General features: G+C 39.6%; 1 protein-coding gene across 4 annotated transcripts in view; it reads right to left on the bottom strand.

Moving 5' to 3' along the window:
- The window catches only part of ESR1 (estrogen receptor 1), a 281456-nt gene that overhangs the window by 66025 nt on the left and 189478 nt on the right, over nucleotides 1-25953 (bottom strand). For all 4 annotated transcript variants that reach the window (XM_032593265.1, XM_032593266.1, XM_030316608.1 and 1 more), the window contains exon 6: nucleotides 7613-7751. In XM_032593265.1, coding sequence (XP_032449156.1) covers nucleotides 7613-7751 — 139 coding nt within the window. The remainder of the gene's footprint in view (nucleotides 1-7612; nucleotides 7752-25953) is intronic.

Genomic DNA, 25953 nt, shown 5'->3' with positions numbered 1-25953 from the left:
GCCTAGCAAGGTTTATAATATAGTACTACTTAATTGTTTTTGTTTTTAAGGAGAAACCTTGGCTTGAATGTTTAGGGGTTTTTTTACCTTTTTCTGTTTTTTTTTTTTAATTTTTTTAATGTTTATTTATTTTTGAAGGAGAGAGAGACAGTGTGAGTGGGGGAGGGGCAGAGAGAGAGAGAGAGAGAGAGAGAGAGAGAGGCACAGAATCTGAAGCAGGCTCCAGGCTCTGAGCTGTCAGCACAGAGCCCAATGCAGGGCTAGAACTCACAAACCGTGAGATCATGACCTGAACCGAAGTCGGACGCTCAACCGACTGAGCCACCCAGGTGCCCCTTTGCCTTTTTCAATAGAACTCCTACAAATACTTTCATGACTTGATGGTCAAAGTGACTTTTCCTGAAATTATAATATGTGTGTGTGTGTGTGTGTGTGTGTGTGTGTGTGTGTGTGTAATATCTTTCCTGAGATATAATTTGCGTATCATATAATTAGCCCATTTAAAGTGTATAATGCAATTGATTTTTAGTCTAATAAATTCTTTGATTCATTTTCAATCACAGGTAAGCAGTAATAACAGCACTTTGGCTAATTTCTCCATTTTGTTTGGCCTCAACATTTCTCCTGTACAGTTTACAGTTTCATATTCCCAGGATTTTTCAGAATGCTAAATGCAAGACTTTTACATATCAGTCAATTGGCATCTGCTATTGAGTAATGAAGGGCTCAGAACTGGACAGGACCAATGGATTCAGCGTCAGAACATAAACCCTTTTCCCTATATTCTCATACCATTAATGAGATATAGTATAGAAGACAGTCCAGTGCAGTACTGTACCGATTAAAGAAGCTCGATAAATGTTGGCTCCTTTTCTTTTCTCTTTTATCCAATTCTATAAAGTAGAGTGAAAGAAGGGTTATGAGCACATTTCTTGAGATACAAATGAGGCACACAGGCATGCAAACCAAAGCATACCTGGAGAGCTATGGAGGGAATCCAGCAAAGCTACCTGAGCAACTCAAAGGATCTCCTGCCCAAGACTGACTTTTCTGGTGGGTGGATCACTCGTTCCCCATGCACTGCACCTGCTTCCCCAGCTACTACGATGCCCCCAGCCCCTCCACGTGGCACACATTTTTCAGAGAGGAGAAAGCTGAAAAGGGAATATATAGGGAGGTCCTTCTCATCATACCCAAGAAACCTTTGGACAGATTACATTCTGAATTCATCAACTTATTTCAGAACTTTATTTTTTTACTCTTCCAAGTAAAAAATCTGCAAAGAACTTACATTGAGCTTTGGGCACTTAAGGGGCTCAGTCGGTTGAGTGTCTGACTCTTGATTTCTGCTCAGGTCATGATCCTGGGTTATGGGATTGAGCCCCATGTTGGACTCAACACTGTGTGGAGCCTGCTTAGGATTCTCTCTCTCTCTCTCTCTCTCTCTCTCTCTCTCTCTCTCTCTCTCTCCCTCCCTCCCTCCCTCTACCCCTGTCCCCCTCTCATGCTCTCTCTCTCTCTAAAAATAAAAATAATTTACATCAAGCCTTACACACACACACAAAGAGGCTAATTTTTCTAAAAAGCCAACATAAGTGTTGCTGGAAGCATTGTTTTATTCGCATATTTTTATTTACATGTTTTTTCCTGAAATATTTACAGTAAACAGGCTAAAATGAGAATGTTCTTGTTTCTAGAAAAGACTTTTTCTTTTCCATTTCAAATGAACGTATCATCTGGAAACAGTCTGCTCTTTAGTAGAAGAGGCCAAATGTTCTCTGCTGCAGCAACCTGTTTTCCTCTGAAGGAACTTATTCCTATCCCATGCCTACAAGTAGAAGTTTCCGCTGTTTAATACTGTTTCCTACAGGCAAAGCCTCCTGATGCGGGAGCGAGGTAAAGAGCTAGATCAACAACCCTCTGGCCAGATGCTTGGTGAAGGGAATATTCTGCTGGTCCAATTAAGCTCTCCTTTTTAAATGCATGAATAGTTGTTTCTCTGAGAGTGAACGGGACTCAAAACTTGAGTGCTTTGGCTTCACTGAGAAATCCGCAAATATTTCTCAGAACTTGTTAGCACTGATGGCGCCAGGGAAGCAGAATTAGACTGTCCCTTGGAAACCGGATAGTCTTAACTGAACACGCAATTTACATTGTTTCCTCTAACACTATGTCTGCCTTCCAGCGATAGTAAACTTCGCTCCTGCAAGAACAAAGAGACCCCACCAGAAATGATCTATGTTGAACACTTTTGCTTCTGTTTTCCGTCTATGTTTTTCCAATGCCAGCACTCAAGCAGGACTAAACGAAGAGACGCATTCCTAGTTGACACAGAGGACATATTTTGTGTCTTCTGGTGCCAAAACACACCAGAGGGTTAGGTGCTAGAATGGAAAATAGTTCTCTCCATTTCCTGATGACTTTCGCAGGCATTCTTATTATCTTTTAACTTTCCTCTTGTAAAACACCCCCCCACACACGCACACGCAGCACGAGAAATTACTGGGTTCTTTATTTATGCCTTATAATAACCTTTATTTCTTGGTTTTCACAGGCAGAGACAACTGCATTAAGTGCTTGGAACTCACTGCTGCGGGACACAGGGAAGAACTGGAAACTGTGGGAAGGCTAAGCGCGCCAGGGGTAAAATTAGCCTTCAAGCATATGACTACCAGGAAAGCTCAGAACTACCAGAATCAAGATATCATGGGTTGTCATCAGGGAGTAAATCAAGCAATAACTCTTTTTGAATAGATGCAAGATAGGAAATATGTCTGCTGTTCACAAATGTGGGATGGCAACCCAGCAGGTTTTTATACTCCTGTAATCGCTACACCCCCATTTGCCAGTACTAACATCTGAGTAATTACAAGGAAAGACTGCGGTAAATTTTATCCTCCTGATGGCCTTGCAAGGCACAAGGTTTGAGAGAACAGGACATCATCGCAATCAATCACAGATTAAACCCTGTCTCTGGTTAACAATGGGTGACTGGACTGTGTGGGACTTCTGGCTTTCCCTTTTCCCTGTTTGTATGCAGATGTAAACAGCCTATGGAGGCGGCTGGCTTTTCCCAGGTAGTGTCACAGAGCCGGAGCAAACACTGAAAGGAGGAAGCTAAGACTCGTTTTGTGCTTACCTGCTGTCAAACAGCTTTGAAATTTAGAGACTTCCTCATTTTGTCACAAAAAAACGTTTGCTGTGTGCACCACAATGGGAAAAGAGCAATGGGGAGATCGGAGTGATGTATACTAATCAGAGAGGTGAATGTTATCAAAAGGGTTAGGAGCCTGCAGGTAAAAATATACACTGTGTTCTCAGCTGTCACTCAAAACCATCTTGCAGATGTATGAAACATCAAATGGGCTCCTCATCACATATTTTTTACTGTGATGCACAGATCAATGTCATCAGAGGGAGCCATCACTCCAACACACAGGCTAATTTAATAATACTGAAACTTCATAATATTTAGGTGCATGTTAATTAGAAAAGTGTAGAAAATTTTATAGCATATATCATATTTTATTTTTTATATTTTATATTATTTATATAATTTACATTTATTTACATACTCTTCTGATTACCAAGATGTGCCTGAGTGTATTTAAATGCATTAAGCTCTTGAGTTTACTGGATAGCGCGTCTAGTTATGGGAAAAAATGACAATAAGCTTATCCCCATTTGGAATTTAGAAGTCCTAGAACAGGTTGATGGAGTATAAGCAGAAGCGTAAGCGTATTTAGTAATTTTACAAAATCCTTTCAAAATAGATGGATATTAATTTCTGTGCAGTCTTTAGGGGACAAAGCCAGGAACTGATGAGTAGTAATGAATGAGAAGTGAGTGAGTTTGATGATAAGAACAGCTGAAATGCGCATCAGAAGATGTAGATTCTATGGACTGTCACGAGCCTCCCGGGTGACCTCAGCCATTGCGGTTAACAGACACTTAGCTGGGAATCATAGAAGACCTTGTACATTGGAGGGAATGAGAAGGTGAACAAACTCTGGTTCTTCTGCCCACAAGAGGCATATGAGCTGGTGAGGAAGAGAAGACACACAATCACAACATACACGTGGCAGACCAGAACTAAGAACAGACCACACAGAGGGAGAACTGAGACCAAGGAAAGGCCCCCTTCACCTACAGAGGGAAGAGTGTGAAGGAGAATTTAATGGAAAGTACCATCCGAAATGAGCCATAACAAACAAATGTTTGACAAGGAATCCTGAAGGTGGAGGACCTTCAGAAAAATGTGAAGAAAAACTGCAAGAAAAGCTTTGAAGCGTGAGGCCAAATTCAGTACCCAGGTGTTTTTAGCCTGGACAAGAGCTCGCCAAAGTCACCGAATCCTCAGAACTGCCTTTTGGACTCATGCTCCCTGCCCTTCCTCATTTACAGCATTTGACTGGCGTTATAGAAGTTTGTGTTGAAAGAGTCATAATAAGAGAGCCATAGTTATCAAGATAAGAAGTCTAGACCATTTCTTCTGTGGAACAGGAAGAGCCAATTAAAGCTGAGTCAGAAGGCATCAGGATCATAGCTGTACCTTAGAAAGAAATCTGGGGTGGCAATGTGGGGACCAGAATGAAAGAAAGAGGGGTAGTGGTCAAGAGAGGGAAATGGTAGTGGAAAAACAATAATCTGAGGAAGGGACAATGAGAACCTGTGCAGAGGTCACACAGGCGCAGAGGGATTGAGACCAAGGGGAGGTATGGATTTCAGAAACAATGCAGAAATGACTTGATAGCTGGATAACCTGGTGGGTGGGAGGAGTAGAATCCATGATTAATTTAAACTTCATGGCTTCAGTGTCCAGGTGATTGTTGATGCCGCAAATATAGAGAATAAAGAAAAGGAACAAAATGGATAAGGGAGATAATATATTCAAGTGAGGGATATGGTAAGTCTGAAGAGCTTACAGGGCACTGAAGGAGAAAAGTCTAGAAGAGTTGTTCTCAACCAGGGTCAATTTTGCACCTTCCCTCCTGCCACCCACGGGGCACGTTTAGAAATGTCTACAGACACTTTGGGTTTTAACATTGGGGAAGAGGGGCATCACAAGCCTCTAGTAGGTAGGGTATGGGGTGCTGCTAAGCACCCTAAAATGTCCAGGACAGCCCCGACAAGGAAGAATGAACCCCCTAAAAATGCCAGTAATGCAAAAGTTGAGAAATCCTGGTCCACAGGAAGTGAGAGCTTCAAATCTGGAGTTGAAGGAAGTAGGAACGGAGGGAGATGAGAACTTTCACGCAGTAAGCATGCACTTTCTGCAGCAAAAGACTTGAGAGAAGATTAACCACAATGAGAGTGCATGGAAAAGGAAGAGAAGCAGGTGGCTGACAAAATCCTAGGCAATGCCATCACCTAATTAACTGAGTTCTTTGGGGTGAGGTGATGTCAAAAACACTTTCATATTCATTTTTTTAAGGAAACCCTACCCTGAACTCACAACCCCAAGATCAAGAGTCGCATGCTATACTGAGTAAGCCAGCCAGGCACCCTCAAACCCTTTTATATTTAAAACACAGCGTCATGGGGCGCTCCGGTGGCTCAGTCGGTTAAACGTCATGATCTCACAGTCCATGAATTCGAGCCCTGCGTCAGGCTCTGTGCTGACAGCTCAAAGCCTGGGGCCTGCTTCAGATTCTGTGTCTTCCTCTCTCTCTCTCTCTCTCTCTCTCTCTCTCTCTCTCTCTCTGTTCCTCCCCTGTTCATGCTCTCTGTCTCTCAAAAATAATAAATAAATGTTAAAAATATTTAATACATAAAATGCAATATCCTGATGCCTGTTTTCATCAAGAAGATAGATAGGAATGAAATGGGGGATCATGGAGCAGATCAGTTATGAACATCCCAAAAAATTCAGCATTGAAGATCCATCCCAGTCTGTAGCAGGGAAACAATGTATGTGGTCTGCCAATTTGTTATAACTTAGTCACATAACCACATGACTGTACACAAGAAAGTTAAGAAGAAAATTGGAGGAGGAGGAGGAGGAAGGCAGGGGGAGGAGGAGGAAGAGACGGATGAAAAGAAAAGAAAGAAAAAAGAAACAAAGGAAAACAAAGAAGAAAAGGGGTGGCAAGGGAAAAATGGCAAGATAAGAGAGACAAGGGGAAGGGAGGGAGGGGAAGGAGAAGGGTAGAGACAACGCTAAGAGACTGACAGGATACGGAGTAAATGCAGGTCTACCCCGGCCACCCTCAATAATTCTGTGAAACTGTAAAATGGGAATACATTCCACCTATAGCAAAATCTGCTTCTTGAACAGGGTCATCACTATTTTTCAAAAGATACATAGCGCAAAATGACAGAAGAGTAACCAACACTCGTACAATTCTCCAGGACTTCAATAAATTGTGCTGCAACTCTGCTCCAGAAGGCTGAATGAGGGTAGGGAAGCCTCGAGCGGGACAGGCGACGGGGAGGTGGTGTCAATGCTCCAAAGCAAAGGAATGTGGAAGGATGCATCACAGGCAACCTTGGAGTGCTGACCAGAGACAAAGGAAGTCTGCAAGAAACAGAAGATGGTCCTTTCCCATTCAAACCATTATGTGGCCCGCATATACAGGTAGGCTTGGAAACCAACCAAAGGAGACATCACTGGCCATGAAAGAGGACGAAGCACATGAACACAGGAGAGAGGTGGTATGAGTGTTGAGCCAGATACACGTTTAATTCCAATCTTGGCTCCACCATTAGCTAGTTTGATGCTGTTTGCAAGTAGCAGAATGGCTCTGAAACTTAGCTCCTTTCTGGTAAGCTTCCCAAGCGTGCTGTCATGATCAAAGGGCATCATGTATGTAAAGCACTGAACTTGGAGTTAGACATTATTCTACAGCAGCTACTACTGATGGAGGGACTCCCCTTCCATCAGTGGTAGCTGCTGTAGAATAATGTCTAACTCCAATTTCTCTAAGCAATGACAAAAAACAGACCAATAGGACCCACGTTCTAAGTCAACCCAAAATAGAACATGTTAAATAAGGTAACACATTTGAAAACTGAAATCTTCGCTTTTGAAAATGAGCAAGTAACTTTTATGAATTCACAGCAATGAGAGTGGCCTTTGGAATGCTGGTCAAATTTCCTCTTTTAAGTGATTGAAAACTCAGAAGGAAATGAAAGGCTATTGTAGTTTGGATGTATGTGGGCCAAAAGAAACTTTAATTAAAAGGAGGCTATTTATTTCAATTTTTTAAATGTATGTAACACAAGATTAAGGTGGAGTTAGAAAATTCTAATTCATAATGAAGTTATATAGATGTGCGTATGTACACATACATACTTATGTGTATACACATACATACATTTTATATGTATATGCATGCACACAAATTATATATGTACACATTAGGAACAACAGAGCTCCTCTGAGGATGCTGTTACTGATGTGTAGCGTCATCTAAAAGATGTTAGGCTAGAGATATCTAGCAGAAAGTTGTCCTTAGCTTTCTGTGAACCTGACTAGACTACATCTCCCAAATTCATCCCTTTGTAAAGAAAACATATTGGATAAAGTTCTCGAGTGCTTCGTGGAATACTGAATAAAAGAGCTTCGGGAATAAAGGATGTGCTTCCCCCAAGCTCCATCCAGGCCACTTACCTGTCCAGGAGCAAGTTGGGAGCAAATAGGAGCTTCCCTGGATGCTCCATGGAGCGCCAGACAAGTCCAATCATCAGGATCTCTAGCCAGGCACATTCCAGAAGGTGAACCTGATCGTGGAGGCTCAAATCAACAAAGCCTAGAACAAGACAAGGAAAACCCTGCTGACTTAAACTGAAAAGTCATTATTAGTGAAATGAGAAAATCAGGGATTTGAGCTCGTGAGGTCTATTTTCTAGTAGTATGACATGTAATGGAAGCACACTTGATAGGAAAGTCAAGGTTTTTTTCAAACCTAGCATATCAATGAACTCTAATGTAACATTAGCTTTCTTAGTGCCTCAGCGTCACATCTATAGACATGTACTACCTTGTACAACCCTCTTAGCTTTCTATAAAGTTCTGTACTTAAATAAAACTGAAATCTTAGACATCTTTTTTTCACTTAGACATTTCTAATAGCCCTATGTGATTACTGCACTTCATTTCTGATTCAGTTGAAGATATTTAGGTACAAGAAATTTAAACAACTTGCCTAAACCAAACAGGCATTGGAACACAGGCAGGACCAAAATCACTACATTTCTATTTCTTTGCTTCACTACTAAGCCATGCTCTTTTTTTTTTTTTTTAACACCATGTAAAAGGAAGACTAATGAAATAGTGTGTGTAAATAAATAACGTGAGGGAGAATGAGTCAGAGGAATAAAGGTGACATTATAATTACTTCTGGTAATAAATACTAATGTGCCCTTGTTTTCTAAAGGCTTTAATGGGAGATTAAAGCTTTTCCTAATCATCACTGACAATAATGGTGGATGCCTCATGATAACACTAACAACAACGAGGAGGAGGAGGGGGAGAAGGGGTAAAGAGGGAGGAGGAGGAGGAGGAGGAGGAGGAGGAGGAGGAGGAGGAGGAGGAAGAGAAAGAAAAGGAGGAAAAGGAGAAGGAGCAGGACAAGGAGGAGGAGGAGGAGGAGGGGGGAGAGGAGGAGAAGAAAAAGTAGACCAATTTATTGTGCCATGACTATGGTTTTGAAGCCATGCTAACTATTTCCTGAATAATTTTTTAAATCTTTATTAATACAATAACTCTAAGAGGTAGAAACTGATGGGAATGCCCTTTTACAGAGAAGAAAACAGATGTTCAGAGAGCTTATATATTTGTTAAGATCAGAGATGGGATTATAATCTCCAGAAGCTGTGCCCTTGATTACAACTGATACTACCTCTTATGAGCTGCAATTAATTATAGAATTTGGATCAAATACTAAATAAACTCAACCACACAAATCAAGATCCACCAGAGTGACAGGCATTAAATGAACAAAATGACCATAAATCTTGCTGCCTCCCAAACCAGCTCCCAGACCTCTTGCCCTGAGGTATCACATCAGGCTATTTCTTTCCTCTCTCCCTCTGCCTTCATCCCTTTGTTCTCACTCATCCATGAGACTGGCTCTAGAAACCCCTTTTCTGGTGTCCTCTTATTTTTTTCTCACTATTATTACACTGTTGTTAGTTATATATTATGTTTATTAAACAGCCAAAACATAAGTTTATTTATGTAAGCAGTCAAGGATGGATGGTTTGCCAACTGGATGTTTTCTCTTGGGTGTCTTGGAGCTATCACAGGATCAGCATTAAACAAGTAGCTCATTTCTGATGCATGGAAGAACCACTCTTACCGCTAAATAGGTGACAATCCACATAGAGAAACCCCAACTAGAGAAAGACCTCAGAGTCTATGCCTCCTCCGAGCCATCGTTCCATAATCAAGCCTCACCGATTCTATCTTTCAAGTAACACTAAAATTCTTCCTCTCTTTTCTATATTTCCAATGTTACTATTTTAATTTAATTCCTAAGAGTCTCTCACCTTTCTGTCTGACTTTTGTAACTTAAGTTATTTTGAGACTTACCCATGGTCTTGCATGTATGAATAGTTGATTCTTTTTATTGCTGAGTGGTATTCCATCGCATGGATATACATGATAAATAAAAATACAATGTACATATCCTTTCATTGGACTTTTGGGTTGTTTCCAGTTTGGGGTTATTACAAATAAAGCTTTTATGAGTAGTCTATGTACTACTTCCTTGTATGAACATAGGCTTTCATTCTTCTTGGGTAAAGATTTAAGAGTACAATGGCTGGATCATACAGATCTACAGGTATATGTTTCATTTTCTAAGAAATTGTCAAACTGTCCATTTCGCTTCCAATCCAACAGATTGAACACAGTTCTTATCTTATCCAACAGATAAGAACACAGTTGTTCCATATCCCCCCTGATACTTGGTATAGTCAGTCTTCTTAATCATAGACATTCTAGTAGACGTACAGAAGTATCATAGTGGCTCTGTGGCTGTAATTTGCATTTCCCTAATAACTAACTATGTTGAGCATCTTTTCATGTGCTTCTAGCAGATCATTACCATACATGATATTCATGTTAATTATGCATATATCTGTAAATCCTGCTAGATTGTGTATTCATTAGGAGAACCAGATGCATGATCCTATCAAATTCTGCTTTTTAAAGTCCAAATTTATTGCACCTTTTCCAACATCAATCAACCATGCCACGGCCCATAACAGGGTAGACTTTACCAGAGCAGGTGTCTTCCCATTGGAAAGAGTGGGTTTCACTCACATACAGCAGGGCCTGCAACTGGAGAGAAAGTGGGTAGCTTTGTTCATTACACAAACAAACAAAGAACAAAACTAAAAGATGAAAAAACAGTGTGTTTCAGAAAAAAAAAAACTTCTGAAAAGAAAAAGGAACAGGTATGTCTACAACCTGCAGCCATATACCCCCAGAGTGCACTGGGTCAAAATGGACTACCTTAGTTCTGGAAGAAACACTGCCTGAGGTGACAGGAAATGTTTCTTTTTCTCAGTACCCAAAGTCTGATGGGATAAACCGACTCCAGTGGGCAGTACTTAAAAGGAAAGCTCTCAAGGAAGTTTTAATTCCCTAAGATTTTACCCCAATCTTTTGGGTGAAGTCTCATAATAGCAATGCAAATGACACTGTAAATTAAACTCACTTTCAGAAATGTTGACATTCGAAAGTGATGTCATTTTTCATGACATTCACTGTTTTATATGGGGAAAAATACAACCATGTGATAATGTCACCCATGATGACACCTACACCACATTATCCGGTAACCTCCACAAACCTCAAAAAATCCCACAGGATGAGATTTGGGAGTATCTTGGGAGAGAACTGCAGCTGGCCACAAAACCATTCGATTTTGGAAAACCAGAGGAGTGTTCTCTGGTAGCAACCTTACATATTAAGCTGAATCATACTTTTTAATTCTCACTTCAAAACTTCAGTGCTACTTAAGTCTGACAGTTTTAGTGGTCTTTTGGGAACCTCAGAAGCTCACCATAGCCATTTGTACCACACAAGTCTGGCAATTATGAAATCTGTCTGAAGTATGTCTGTTAGTAATAGTTTTCAGTCCGAGCCCAGCAGAACTGCTGGGGCCTTCTGTTGAGATGATAACAGACCTCTCAAAAAGAAACAGTCTATTTAATTATCTTTCCCAGCTATGCATATGGCCCGTGGACAAGGGTTATTGTATCTCTTGCACAGTATCCTCTGCAAGTTCCTGGGGCAGGGGCGGGGGTGAGGGTGCAGAGAAGACTATCAATCGACCTTCTCGATGAACGTGAAGGCTACTGAAGACTGTCCATTAAAGACTCTCAATTCATAACCAATGGAGAAAAATAATGTACTCAATCCCAAACAAAATTATATTGTCTATGCATAGACATCAAGTTTCAACCCTTGGTTATTTTCCATATAAACAAGAAGGATGATCTAATGTGCCATTTTAGGTGGATCTGATATAAAAATTTAGAGGCATTCAACAAAGCCTTCCTTGAGCACCTGAAAGTGATGGAAGTATGAAGATGGAAGGGAGCAGCATCTATGCGATATGAATAGAGGCATCGGTGACAGGTCTTAGGACAGGTGACACAGTGAGAGATGATTCACCCCCCATCACTTGGGGACTTCCATCTTAGTGACAGTGGCCAGTGAGAAGGCGCCCTGGGCCTGCGAATTCCACGTGACTGCAACAGAAAGCATAGCTAAAAAGTAGTAACAATGGATTGCTGAGACCAAAGGAAATCAGATGCAAGGAAATCTCATTTTATAAAATAAAATTTTTTCATGTTTACTTATTTATTTTTGAGAGAGAGAGAGAGAGAGTGCACAAGCAGGGGAGAGGCACAGAGAGAGGGAGACAGAGAATCTCAAGCAGGCTCTGCACTGTCAGCCAGGAGCCCAAAGCAAGGCTCAAACTCATGAACCATGAGATCATGACCTGAGCCGAGACCAAGAGTCAGATGCAACCAAGGCACCTGGGAGCTCCTATAAAATAAAATTTAAAAAAGAAGCAAACATGGGTCTGTTTCTCTAGCCTGCATTCACAGGCCTAGTAATAAAGTATCTGGAGATTGGGTTATACTGGAAACAGACAGAAATGCCTCAACTCCTACTTTCCACCCAGTATGTGGACAGGGACCTAACGAAGTTGAGGGAGGTCTCTTTTATGAAGAAATAGCCTCCCTGTCCATACAACAAGTCCATCATCTCCAGCTTCATCACCACGTAAAGACATTCCTGCCTAACTAAGAAAGATTTTTAAACTTTCAAGATTTTTAAGGAGCTCATGACATGTCCTCCTCCTTCCCTTGGGCCTCATGAGATCCTAAACCCTCTTCCCCACTCTGCTGGAAACTGCTGGACAAGTTACTTAATTTGCCTTGACACACAGGAGATCTTCACCCTCCCTTACAGGGTATGACAAGGCTCTTAGAAATCACATTGAAAAGTGTGCTGAGATCCTTAGGCAAAATGACTGATATAATATGAATGCTTGTAAAGTTCCTCACTGTGGTGGAGTAAAAGGTAAGTCACAGTGGCTCTTCAGTACAGGCATGAGAAAAAAATAAGCACTACAGTAATTATATTTCCTATTTCCATGGGATAAATCTATAGAGATGCAAAGTGAGGTAGAAACCCTGTGGAAGAAAAAAGGCAACTTCTCCATGGCTGCATTACCTACAAAAACCAGAAGCCAGGTGGTTGGTTCCCTTAGTAAATCCACTGGAAAAAAATAGTTTCCTGACCTTCAGAAAAAATGAATCATGTTCTCAGTCATATGATGACCCCAATGCTCTCCAAAATGTCACTTATGAAATTGCCTATTGCATTTTTTTTGTATTGCTTTAACGCAATGGAAAAAGATTTAAATAATTCATCTCTTCCTCTGGATGCCAAAGATTCAGTGAAGAAGAAGAAGAAGAAGAAGAAGAAGAAGAAGAAGAAGCAGCAGCAGCAGCAAGAGGAGAAGGAGGAGGAGGAGGAGGAAGAAGAAGAAAGAGAAGGAGGAGCCAAAAGGAGGAGGATAAGGAGAGGAAGTAGAAGGAGGGGGAGGGGGGTGGGGGGAGGGGGGAGAGGGAGAGGGAGGAGAAGAACGGGACATGACACTGTAGCATAAAGACAGCTACAAGCTCAACAAAATTTGGGATTTCTGGGAGAAAGCCTATAGAACAGATAATACCAGAAGAACCTAGATCCCAGTTCAAATGCTAAGCAGTCTTCATGCCCTCCATTTTGTAATTTTTTCTCTTTTTCTCCAGAAAATGGAAACTTGATGCCATACTATGGACATGTACCCCCATGGTATGACCTCCAGCCTCCAAATCAAATTTTGGATTCTCTTTTTATGCAGTCTCATTATAGAGAGACCCATTAAAACTGTCATTCCCATTCTATAACCCTTTAAGCTGTATCCAGTAACACACAAGCACTGAAAAATTCTTTTTTAGGAAATGAGCATAACCCACTTAAATACTGTCATGCACCACTCTTACCAAATTTATGCCACTGTGACAAAGTAAAATAAATGGCAATAGGTTATCATCATTTAGAAATACTGAATCACAACGCAAGAGCATGGGTCTCCCCCCCCCCCCGCAGCAAGCCCTACATCACCACATTTGTGTGTATTCCAGCTTTCCTCCGCTATAATAAAGACAAGTGTGCATAGGCCACCTTCTAGCACAATACCACTTATCCCATCAGTGGATTAGCATGCGATCACCATACTAATAGACATCCACCTTGCCAACACCAAGCTGACACTTTCTTGAGGCCACAACAGCTCTTGATCCTCAGGCATGATTATGGGGTATTTCCAAGTCACCTCCCAACGTGGGACTTTTGACTGGAAGGTATACTCCCTAGCCCATCCTCCCAACAGAATGAGGAGGAGAGAAGTAATGAAAAGAGTATGAGTCGAAAAGTCAAGTGGACCTGGCTTGAAATTCGTCTGTGGCTCACGGCCAGTTACTTAAGATCTCTGAAAGTTCTTGCCATCTGTAAAATGCAGATGGACCGACCTACCACTTTGGGTTATTGTAAAAATTAAAGAGTTGGCAGATGTCCCAGAGTAGTGGAGCTGCTACTCAGTGAATATTCGTTCCCCTTCCTATTCATCCCAACAGGCCTGAACTTTTTCCCAACAGAAGGGAACATGACTTATGCAAAGCACCAACATTAAAATATTTTAGATTTAGAGCTTCAAGCTTAAATTGGGCACTGTGTGTTTGCCCTAAGTCATGTTGTTTTCTGTTTATATTTTCCTTTTTATTTATATACAAAAATAACCTAATAAAAAGGATAAAAGGCTTCCTGGACATCAAACAGCTCTTACAAAACAACATTTTCATGATTTAAAAGTGGAGGGAACAAGAGCATGTGGATTGTATTTCTCTTAAAGTACATATGTGAAAAAATGCAAAAAGAAAGCACGTTTGGGGTTTTATTACGCACAAAGCATTTCAAGATGTTTAGCAAATCCGGAACGCAGCTGTATCTGTACACCCCCAATATAAATGGTCAATGGTTTTCTACTGAACTCGGAAGACATGCACACTGTGTTTGCTGCTCCTTATTTGCCTTGAGAGAGAATGAAACTTGCCCTGTGGTGGCTATACCTGCCTTGGGAAATAAAGCAGTCTCGGGGCCACACTAAGCAATAAAAACCAGTGGTACATGAAGAACTGAATGTGACAAATTTGATATTGTAAAAATATGTCACATTTAGCATAATTGACAGCCAATTAGGGCAGAGACTGGAAAATTCAGGGCAGAGTTTTAAAAGTAAACAAAAGTAGTGCTGTTTACAATCAATGGTGTAGATCTCGAATGCCCCTTATTAAGATAAGCATATGTTGAAAACTACAGATGATGAGGTCATGATATCTATATAAATCCACAAACTTTCCAATCTTGACTTCTACAGCCTGACAAGGGCACCATGTTTTGACACAATATAATGAAGACATTTTTTACATCATTACCAATTCAACTGATGTTGGGCTTTGACTACCATCTCCCACACTACATTTAAGGAACTGCACTCCTTATAACACTCCCTTTGAAAAATTATTAGGCTTACCCATGGAAGTGTATTCAGATTCCAAAATTTTCTAGCCATTTTTTTTCCTGCTCTCCATGCTTCTAGGTGTGTATTTGTGTGTGTGATATATTGCAGCTATATTTTACCTACCTACAAATATTTGATTAGTTTTGAACATCAACACATAGGATATGAAAAGGTAAAAAGGCAATTATAGAACTTCTCTGATTAGAAAGAAAAGTCGAGCTATATTGAAAAGCACCTTAGTGTCTTAAGGTTTAGGATTATGTATTGTCACGTATGTAAAATAATTACAATACAAAGAAGGAAATTATTCTTGACCTTAAATAGAAACCTCATAAAATATTTCCCTTAACCTTTATTTAGCAATTTCATTGATAACACACTTTAAATGGCCAGATACATATTTCCTTATTTTTCCGAGGCTGGATATATCTTAATTGTGATCCTAGCAAGTATACACTGTGAAATGGTGAATAATTTCTGTTTAAACCTTATGTTCTTGTTTTTGAATATGTCATTGCATCTTTGGTAAAGGGGTGAATGAAGCTATGGATTGTATCCCTCATGCATTCATTTACTTGGAAAATTTCTCTCTAAAGTTAATAATAGGAAAAGGATTTTCTCCCCTAAAGGACTGATGCGTTTGTTTTGCTGGTAACTAAGAAGAACAGAACTTACTACAAACTGCACGAAGCCCTACTGTCAGGAATCCCAGATATTAACACAATATTCAAAGGCAATAAGAATTTTACCTACTCTCTGGGAAAATTACTGTCTTACTCCTACTTTTTCTGACCTTGCTTTTGACTGTACTATTGAATTATAAGGCCCTTCATATCAGGCTTTGCCAAATGGATAGAGGAATAAATCATTAAAATATATATGCTTGTTTTCACACAGACATAATGATCCCTCCCCCTTTTTTCTCCATTTAATAGTAAACACGTTATGTGATGACAGATGAGGAAGTGGTTTGTGAGAAGAGAATTAATCTCACAACTATATCTGACTCCAAAAAGAAAAATAAGTCAAAACTTTCAGATATAAGATCAGACGTGGGGATCAAAAAGAAATGTCCCTCACAGAAAACAAAGCAGATGGCGACTCTACCTTGTTACCAACCCCCATCTGTATTACACTCAGAGCCTTAGTTTATGAAGAGATGGTTGTCATGACAATAAGCATTTGAGAAGAGTTCTGGAGAATCTGATGGATTGAAGAGTGTCTCCTAGCTTCCCAATTTTTGAAACACACACAAAAAAACCCATCCCCCCCCCCCATCCACCAAATAAGCAATTCTATTACTTCTTGTATTGGCTATAATTATTCTCTCTTGCCAGTATACATTTTTGTATTCTCTCATGTCAAAATCCTCCTTGGAAGGACAGGAAAGCTCTTTACTCTGATACAGTACAGCTTGAAGGTAAACTAGTCTTTTATTTTTATTCAGCAAGGGCAACTGTATTAACTACAGCTTAATTTTTTTTTTCCCCTTACAAGCTCAGAAAAAAAATCAATTTCGGCTTAAATGGAAAGGGGGGGAGGGAAAGTAAAAGAAATTACTTTCCAGTTTCTGAGAGTAGATTGCAAACTAAAGAAGGAAAAAAATTAATAAACTATAAAGTAAAGTACTTAAGCCTGTCCTTTGACGTGCTCGGCAAAAGCACAGGAAGGCCAGCACTGAGGAGCGGTGCTGGGTTCGCTCATAAAGAGCATGGACTGGCTATGTTTGAAAAGTCAACAAGCACTTGTACCTTGGAACATACATTTTTTCCTGTCTACCTAGAAGCACACCTACAGAAGCATTTCAAATCCTATTGTCATCAGTCTGAGTTTTCCGGATAACTATGCTCCCGGGAAACACTACAAATGTCAACACAAAGACGGAGAGGGAAGGAGTCAATTCTTTTTAAGCAAGTCCCTCAAACAAATGGACAATGATGATTCCCTCCTACCTCCACCCTGCCTAAGCCCCTCAACGAAACCCAAACTGATGATTATCTTACAGTTTTAAGGACTGTATTCTGACATTCACACACACACACACACACACACAAGCACTTGCTAGAGGAATACCTGTTATTGCCAATGACCCAGAGACGTCTATTTCTGGAATGAATTAGGAGCACAAAATAGGCTTATTCTCTCATTGTTACACTTAAATTCAGAATGTTAAAATGAGAGTCTTACAAGGCAAAAACTCCAAAAAGTAACACAAATGCTGAGTATCAAGTCACAGAACAATACTGCCTCTGAGAAACTGGAGGCCAAGGTACAGGACCTCATATGAAGGCAGCCCCCAGTCTGAGGTCAGTGAGGACCTGAGAGTCTCACAAACATATGGGGGATATATTTAGAAAAGTTTGCTTCTGGGGCACCTGGGTGGCTCAGTTAAGCATCCGACTTCAGCTCAGGCCATGATTTCTCAGTTTGTGGATTTGAGCCCCACGTCAAGCTCTGTGCTGACAGCTCAGAGCCTGGAGCCTGCTTCGGATTCTGTGTCTCCCTCTCTCCCTGACCCTCCCCGACTTGTCCACTCTCTCTCTCTCTCTCTCTCTCTCTCTCTCAAAAATAAATTTTTTTAAGTTAAAAAAATTTTTTTAAATAGAAAAAAGTTTGCTTCCTCCCTTCCAATCTCCCCACAGCTTCCTACGTCTCACATTCTTTCCATTAACCTACATAAATTTCGGCCCCAGAGAGAACAAACAAAAAATAAAGGAGATAATATAAAAACAGGGAGGGGGACAAAACAGAAGAGACTCATAAATATGGAGAAAAAACTGAGGGTTGTGGGGGGGTGGGATAAATGGGTAAGGGGCGCTAAGGAATCTACTCCCAAAATCATTGTTGCACTATAAGCTAACTAATTTGGATGTAAATTAAAAAAAAAATAAAACATAAAATGCAAGAAAGAAAGACAGAAAGAAAGAAAGAAAGAAAGAAAGAAAGAAAGAAAGAAAGAAAGAAAAGTTTTTTCAGCCTCTTCCATCCCAGATCTGAAGTCAGTCAACACTGACCTTATTCACACCATTGTAGAGAAAGACCATAAAGAAATTAGAAAGTCAGAGACTATTTTCCTTTAAGTCATGGTAAACCCTTTTTATAAGCACAGCAGATCTGGCCAGACAATTAAATAACCATGCTAAAAATAAAGTGGGTAGCTAGGAGAACCTATAAGAGAGATTTTCTGAATGCTAATTACTTTCAAAGCAAGAACTATTTCGTTTCTTATTAGTTCAACATGGCCCTTGGTGTGGCACTTGGTCTCATTAATAGTGTTGACTTCCCAAGGATTTTAACAGGAACTACAACTATATTTCCTAATAAAAATAAATAGTAACTGTATTAGTCTGGTAGAGCTGCTATAACAAGATACCACAAACCAGGTAGCTTAATAAGAAACAGAAATCAGGGAACAACAGTCCTGGAAGCCAGGAGTCTGAAATCAGAGTGCCATCAGGGCCACGCTTTCTCCAAAGATACTAAGGGAGAATCTGTTCTATGCCCTTCCCTTAGCTTCTGGTGTTGCTGACAATCCTTGGCATTCCTTGGCTTATAGATGCGTTATTCCAATCTCTGCCTCCATCATCATGTGATGTTCTCTGCGTGTCTTTGTATCTCTTCTCTTTTTATAAGGATACCAGTGATACTGGGTTAGGGCCCACACTAATTGAGTATGACCTCGTTTTAACTTGATCTCAAAATACTTTCAATAGTAAGAATTCAGAAATGATCTCTTAATCATTCCCACCTGGGGTGATGCAACACTTCTACTTTCTCATATTAGGGGATGAGCTTCAGCAGATCATCTATGTTCCTCTTCTCTAATCCAAAAGGAGTTCTGAGGGGAGATGGGTTCTCAGCTCGAAAAAGCGTCCCGCGCCTGGAGGTCTGAGCTGGCGTCCTCCCTCCCCACTGGCCTTGTGAAGGTGCACTGAAGTGGCAAATGCAGCCTTGCCTTAGCAACGATGTCACCTCATGTCTCCCAGCAGACCTTGCACCAGCTTCCTCTTTGGTGGGGGCAGGGAGCGGGGGGAAGCCGAATGTGGCTGAGCTGTCCTGAGGGGTGCCAACCTTGAGACGGCCATGCCCTCCCCTACGGGAAATGAGCAGAGCCACTGGGACAATTTTTTCTCACAAAGCCGGCAAGCAAGGTGACAGCCTGGAATAAAATTTGAGGAAAATAAAACTCAAAATTACTTTGTGTATTTCGTGTTTTTGGAGCTAAAAAGAATGCTGAACAGAATTATTTTTTTTGCTTCTTAAACAGAAGTTTTCTATATTTTTGTAAGTAAAAATTGAAGAGAATATCCATAATTTTGGATTAGTCAGATTTCTAATCTATATTACTGTCATAAAACCAAAGGGAAGAATTTTATCTACTATCTATCTATATCTGTCTATCTTTCTATCACCTATCTACCTATCACTTATCTATCTATCTATCTATCTATCTAGCCTTTCTCTTCTACCACCTATGAAGCAGTTAGGAAACTCTCCAGGGAACAACGGCCTAAATTCCTGAGCATACTATCAATAGCTCTTAGTGTTATGGTCAGCTTCTCAAATCAGCTTCCAATCCAGAAAGAGGAATTAAGTCAGAATTGGAGATGGGCATGGAGGTGGTTCTTTCGGTTCATAGAAATTGTGCTTATCAGCATGAACCTGTCTTACATTTAGCAGTGAAAATAAACTCTGTCGTCAAGATTGTAAAGTATCTTGTTCTAAGTATTTCAGACCACAGATAAGAAAATCTTAAGATCACTAAAAAACCAAAACAATACCCTTCCCAAACCAACAGCACATATATCAAATTAGAAGCAAGGTTTATGAATAGTTAGCAAAGCAGAGTAGATATCTTTTCTTGGATACAAGGACATACAGATGCCATCACTGAAATGACATATATTCTTATTCTCTCTCATGATGACAAGAATAGTGAAGGTCCGAGAAGAGAATGGGCTTAATCCAGAAAGTCACTGAGTGGGTTCCGGTTTCCTTAGACAATACTAGAGTGAAGAAAAGCATGAGCAGAATTACCACTTTCCTGGAAGACCTAATTATGTAAAGAGAAAAATTCTGTTGGCTACCCCCTTAGAGTTTCATGTTCCTCAATAGGATTTTTAACATTTCAAACGTAGAATGAGATGGTATGAAGATGTGTGTGTGTGTGATGGGAGGGTTGATGGCTTTGCTGAGACCACATTTGCCACTTACTAGGTATGTGACCTTGGGTGAATTATTTCATCGCTGGTGCCTAGCACAGTGCCTCTCTTGATGCGTGCTCCGTGAATATTTTTTGAATGAATGAATTATTCTGGACTTCACAGTGACTTCATCTACCAATGGGAATGATAACAATATCCCTGCAGTACATTATGATGACAACTAAAAAGTATACAAAGAACCTATCATATTGCCTGGAAAATTCTGGGAGCCTACAAATAAATGATACCTGCATTGCCTTAGTTCCTTCTTGTCTTTTTTTAAAAGATTTTATTTTTTTTAAGGATTTTTTAAGTAATCTCTATGTCCAATGTAGGGCTTGAACTCACAACCCTGAGATCAAGAGTTGCATGCTTTATAAACTTAGCCACTTACATGCCCCACTTTAGTTCCTTTTTAATAATAAAAGTGCCAAATATTATGCACATGATGAATTTTCCTCCCATACCCTGACCATGAGTTTCACCATCTACAATGCAGAGCTTCAAACACAGTTATGACAGAGTTCTCAAATATCTTTGTTCAATTTGGAAGTCTTTTCTCAGAATAAGATTCTAAACGCATGAAGTAAAATATTTAAAGTTCACAAAATGAAACGAACCAAACTGAAATCCAGTTCTTTTTAAAAACTCGGTGTGTCCATGGATGCCAAGTTAAGAACTCCTCACTGGGGAAGGACAGAAGTCAATGACTTCACAGGTGATCAAGGGCTGCTAGTATTTTCATGCACATCACATCACAAGGACCCCCTTGCCCCTTCCCCCACTTTTCTTGGAATGCTCTCATAAAACTATTGAAAAGAAAAAAGAATATTACTATTTGGAATACTGTCTGGACAAGAAGATCTGGGGGGGGGGGGGAGTAAGGTTGTAATACAGACCAAGTAAAACAACTGCTATTTAAGAGCATACACAGGAGTTGGCCTTACTGACTCACTTTCAATGACTCACTTCATAAGCTATTAAAGGAAATTATTAATCTCCTTACTAAACTGAAGAATGTCTGTGGAAATTCATCAGGATTCAAAGACTGAAGGTAAATGGCAAGTCTTAAAGAGATTATTAATTTAATGACTTATAAAATGACTTTGCCATATCAAAAAACCCATTTTATTTCTTTTAAGAGATAGCAAAATCTGTTAATAAGTAGTTATGCATGAAATGGACAGGTAAAACCTCAAAAATACATACTTCTCATCTTTCATGTCTCTCGTAAATATTAGTCAGATGTGTGAGGTTTTCTCTGGTGCCTGAACATAAATGGCCAGCTGAGGACTGGCCATGAGGACCAGAACACCCACCATGTCATTAGCTTCGACAAGACCATTATGAGGGGTGGTCATAATGGATAAAGAACTGTCTACCCAGTCCACATTGAATAACTTCCATGTATTCTGTCCAAGGCATTTTAGATACTAATAAGGGTCAAATTTTAGGACTAGAAATTGGTAGCAAAGCCAGATCATCTCAAAAGCATACAGCTGTGTGAAAGGACTGTGCTTCGGATAGAATGAGAATGTGAAGAATACCTAAATTTCTGAATGGGAGCTGACAGAAAGAAAGTAGATCTTACTCATAAATACATGGAGAATCCTAGATCACATGGGAATTGATTATATTTGTTTACTCAAACCAAGAAGATCGTCTCTATCTGGAGTCTGCAAGATGGTGCATTATTAATGACATGCTTTCAGAAAAGTGTAATTGGTTGGTTGTTTGAAAAAGTTTTCTGATTCTTTTTCTCAGCCTTTCTCAGTCCTAGAAGATGTCACCCCTCCAAGTATGACTTACTGGTCATCTCTAATTGTAGACTTACTAAAGAGGAAGATGTAGACTCATTCATCTTCGCTTTCCCCAAAGAATTCACAACTGTGCTTTTCAGAAAACTTACATTTGAAAAGATTCTGAGTGAATCTTTAGCAGGGAGCTAAAAAAGAATAGAGAAAAAGAAACAAACTCAGGCTGACTTTATTGGCAACTATAATATCCTAATGGTATAATCTCCTAGGCCGGGCCTCATTACCTTTGTATGTAAATGGCATTTTTACCTAAATATTTAATATCCTCCCCAAATTTGGATACTTCGGAGAAATAACAAAGGTAAAGAGACAAAGAAAAGTCCTAGCTATGTTGAAAAATGTAAAAGAAATAGAGTGAAAGTAAATAATTTTCCTAACAACAAAATCCTAACAAGTAGCGAGAAGGGTTGGGAATACCTTCATCACTTTTGGAAGACTTCAAGTACACTCCCAAGCGCTCTTTCGGGATGACGGCATCTCTAAAGCTCCTCCACTCCCTTTTATTCTCCTTCTCTTATTTGCATGGTTTTCTCTCCTGCTACCCTGTCATCCAATGGAGTTTCGGCAAAGTGAACATGATTTAAATTTTGAACTCTAAAAAAACTTCAAATCACTTTTGCCCTACTAAAAGCACAGTCAATGTCAAGAAAGAGCCAGAAAGTGGCACAATGATTGGTTGAAAAATAACTCAGATTCCTGGATACATCTGCTTCCAGCAATCAGAACTACTCGGACATTACTTCTCAGGGCATAGTTTTCTCCTGACACATTAGTATTAAGAGTTGTAATAGGCAATACTTGTCCTCCTGAAGTGCTTACAGGTATAATATTAACCTTTCATGAAACTATGTGTCTTCTGTCTCATATAGCCATCCTGGGACTGAGACTGAAAAAAAATTCTAAATTTCCTCAGGCTGCTACAAAAAGAAATTATGTAAGTTGAGCACGAGGGTTTGTGTGCAGTTATCTAATGTTTAATTTCTATGTCTTGAATGATCTACCACAGATCCTTTCACTTAGTAGTTGATTGGTAGATTGTATGTTAATTGAATAGATGAAACAATAAATAAGAAAATTCAGAATCCAGATATATATCAATACTGATTTCCCTGAAAGACTGATTAAATCTAGTCCTACCAACTAGATTTGGGCAAAACAATAAACAGTGAGATTTTTTTTGCATTATATTTTTGTTTTACTTTGCCATTTTGATTTTGTTTGGGCCAAGACTAGGAAGAGTATTTATATAAGGAGACACAATATCTGCTTGTGAAAGGTTCCTATTGCCCCATTTTGCTGGCTGTGATCAAATACAAGAATGACACCTTTGGAGGGGCTGGAAACCCTCTTGTCATCAAAGCTCCTTTGTCCTTAAATAGATGGTGAATGGCTCCCTACCTATTTGAAATGACCCAAAAGATCAGCTTCTCTGTACTTCACTGTGAGTGCAACTCTTAGGGATTTGCTCAAGCCAACTAATACACGTAACAAAAAATTCCACCCTTCAAATATTTATTGAAGGCCTATTACATTCGAGGCACTGTGTTAGGGACTGAAAGTAGTGTTCACTAATTTATTTTGCATGTTGTATATGGACCCCAAAATTCCAATTCTGCCTTCTATATATATATATGCTTATCACTCCATTGCTTAGAAGCAAATGATATATAAAGAGCTAAATATCATCTCATACTACAAAATGAAAATAAGGACTACAAGACTCAGCACCCAATCCAGAGGCATAAGGTATAAGTTTAAAGAGTTTTGGAGAAGAGGAAAGTCAATGGAGACAGGTGTACTAATGGAGAGGGGTTTGGTGCATCCCATCAGACACAATGGAAATGGAAATGAAAATATAATGACATAAATGAAAACAGCAGGGTAGAAAAGATGTGCATTTTTGTGGGCAAAGATTAAAGCACAGACTTCTATTGGGTCATGAGCATAACACATCTAGATGATAAGGAGGTGACTACCCTGACTAAATCACTGAGAAGAGAAAATATTTGCCTAGATGGTTGTGCACTCAAATTGAGGAGAGTCTCAATGCCTTGCTGCAAAGGTTGAATGAGATTCTGTAGGAACCACTGTGACAACCACAGCTGGCAGTTGTGAAGTCGCTGTCTTTTCTAGGAAAATACTGCTGGGTATTTTCACTGGGTGTGTTTTGTTTTAATTTCAAGTTTTTATTTAAATTTAAATTCCAGTTATTAGCATGTGTCCCATCACCCATTGAATCATCCTCCCACCCACCTCCCCTCCAGCAACCCTCAGTTTGTTCTATATAGTTAAGAGTCTGGTTTATGGTTTGCCTCTCTACTCTTTACCCCCTATGTTCTTCTGTTTCGTTTCATCTGTTCATTTCTTAAGTTCCACATGAGTGAAATAATATGGTATTTGTCTTTCTCTAACTGACTTACTTTGCTTAGCACAAAATTATCTAGCTACATCCATGTCATGCAAATGGCAAGATATAATTCTTTTTCATGGATGAGTAATATTTTGCTGTATATATACCACATTGTCTTTATCCAGTCATCGGTCAATGAGCATTTGGGCTCTTTCCATAATTTGGCTATTGATAATGCTGCTGTAAACGTCAAGGTGCATGTGTCCCTTTGAATCAGTATTTTTGTATCCTTTGGGTAAATACCTAGTACTGTAATTGCTCAGTTCTATTTTTAACTTTTTGAGGAACCCCCATACTGTTCTCCAGAGTGACTGTACAAGTTTGCATTCCAACCAACAGGATAAGAGGGTTCCCTTTCTCCACAACCTCACCAACATCTGTGGATTTCTGTGCTGTTAATTTTACCCATTCTGACAGGTGGGAGGTGGTATCTCATCATGGTTTTGATTTGCATTTCCCTGATGATGAATGATGTTGAGCATCTTTTCATGTGCGTGTTACCTGTCTGGATGTCGTCTTTGGGAAAATGGCTATTTATGTCTTCTTCCCATTTCTTAACTGGATTATTTGTTTTTTGACTGTTGAATTCGGTAAGTTCTTTATAGATTTTGGATACTAACCCTTTATCAGATACATATTTACAAATATCTTCTCCCATTGCATAAGCTGTCTTTTAGTTTTGTTGATCATTTCTTTCACTGTGCAGCTTTTTATTTTGATGAAGTCCCAATAGTTCAATTTGCTTTTGTTTCCCTTGCCTCCAGAGACACGTCTAGTAAGAAGTTGCTACAGCTGAGATCAAAGAGGTTGCTGCCTATGTTCTCCTCTAGAATTCTGATGGTTTCCTGTCTCATATTTAGGTCTTGCATCAATTTTGAATTTATTTTTGTGTATGGTGTAATAAAGTGGTCCAGTTTCATTCTTCTGCATTTTGCTGTCCAGTTTTCCCAACACCATTTGTCTTTTTTCCATCAGATAGCCTTTCCTCCTTTCTTGATTAGTTGAACATATAGTTGTGGGTCCATTTCTGGGTTTTCTATTCTGTTCCATTAATCTATGTGTCTGTTTTTGTGACAGTACCATACTGTCTTGATCACTACAGCTTTGTAATATAACTTGAAGTCTGGAACTGTGATGCCTGAAGCTTTGCTTTTCTGTTTCAAGGCTGCCTTGGTTATTCGGGGTCTTTTGTGGTTCCATACAAATTTTAGGATTATTTGTTCTAGCTCTGTGAAAAATTCTGGTGGTATTTTGACAGGGCTGCATTAACTGTGTAGATTGTTTTGGGTAGTATAGACATTTTAACAATATTTGTTTGTCCAATCCATGAGCATGGATGTTTTCCCATTTCTTTGTGTCATCTTCAATTTCTTTCCTGAGTGTTCTAAAAAGTTTTTAGAGTACAGATCCTTTACTTCTTTGGTTAGGTT

This window comes from Lynx canadensis, chromosome B2 (assembly GCF_007474595.2).
Source record: "Lynx canadensis isolate LIC74 chromosome B2, mLynCan4.pri.v2, whole genome shotgun sequence".
Taxonomy (NCBI): Eukaryota; Metazoa; Chordata; class Mammalia; order Carnivora; family Felidae; genus Lynx; species Lynx canadensis.
This window is presented reverse-complemented; position numbering and strand designations above follow the sequence as displayed.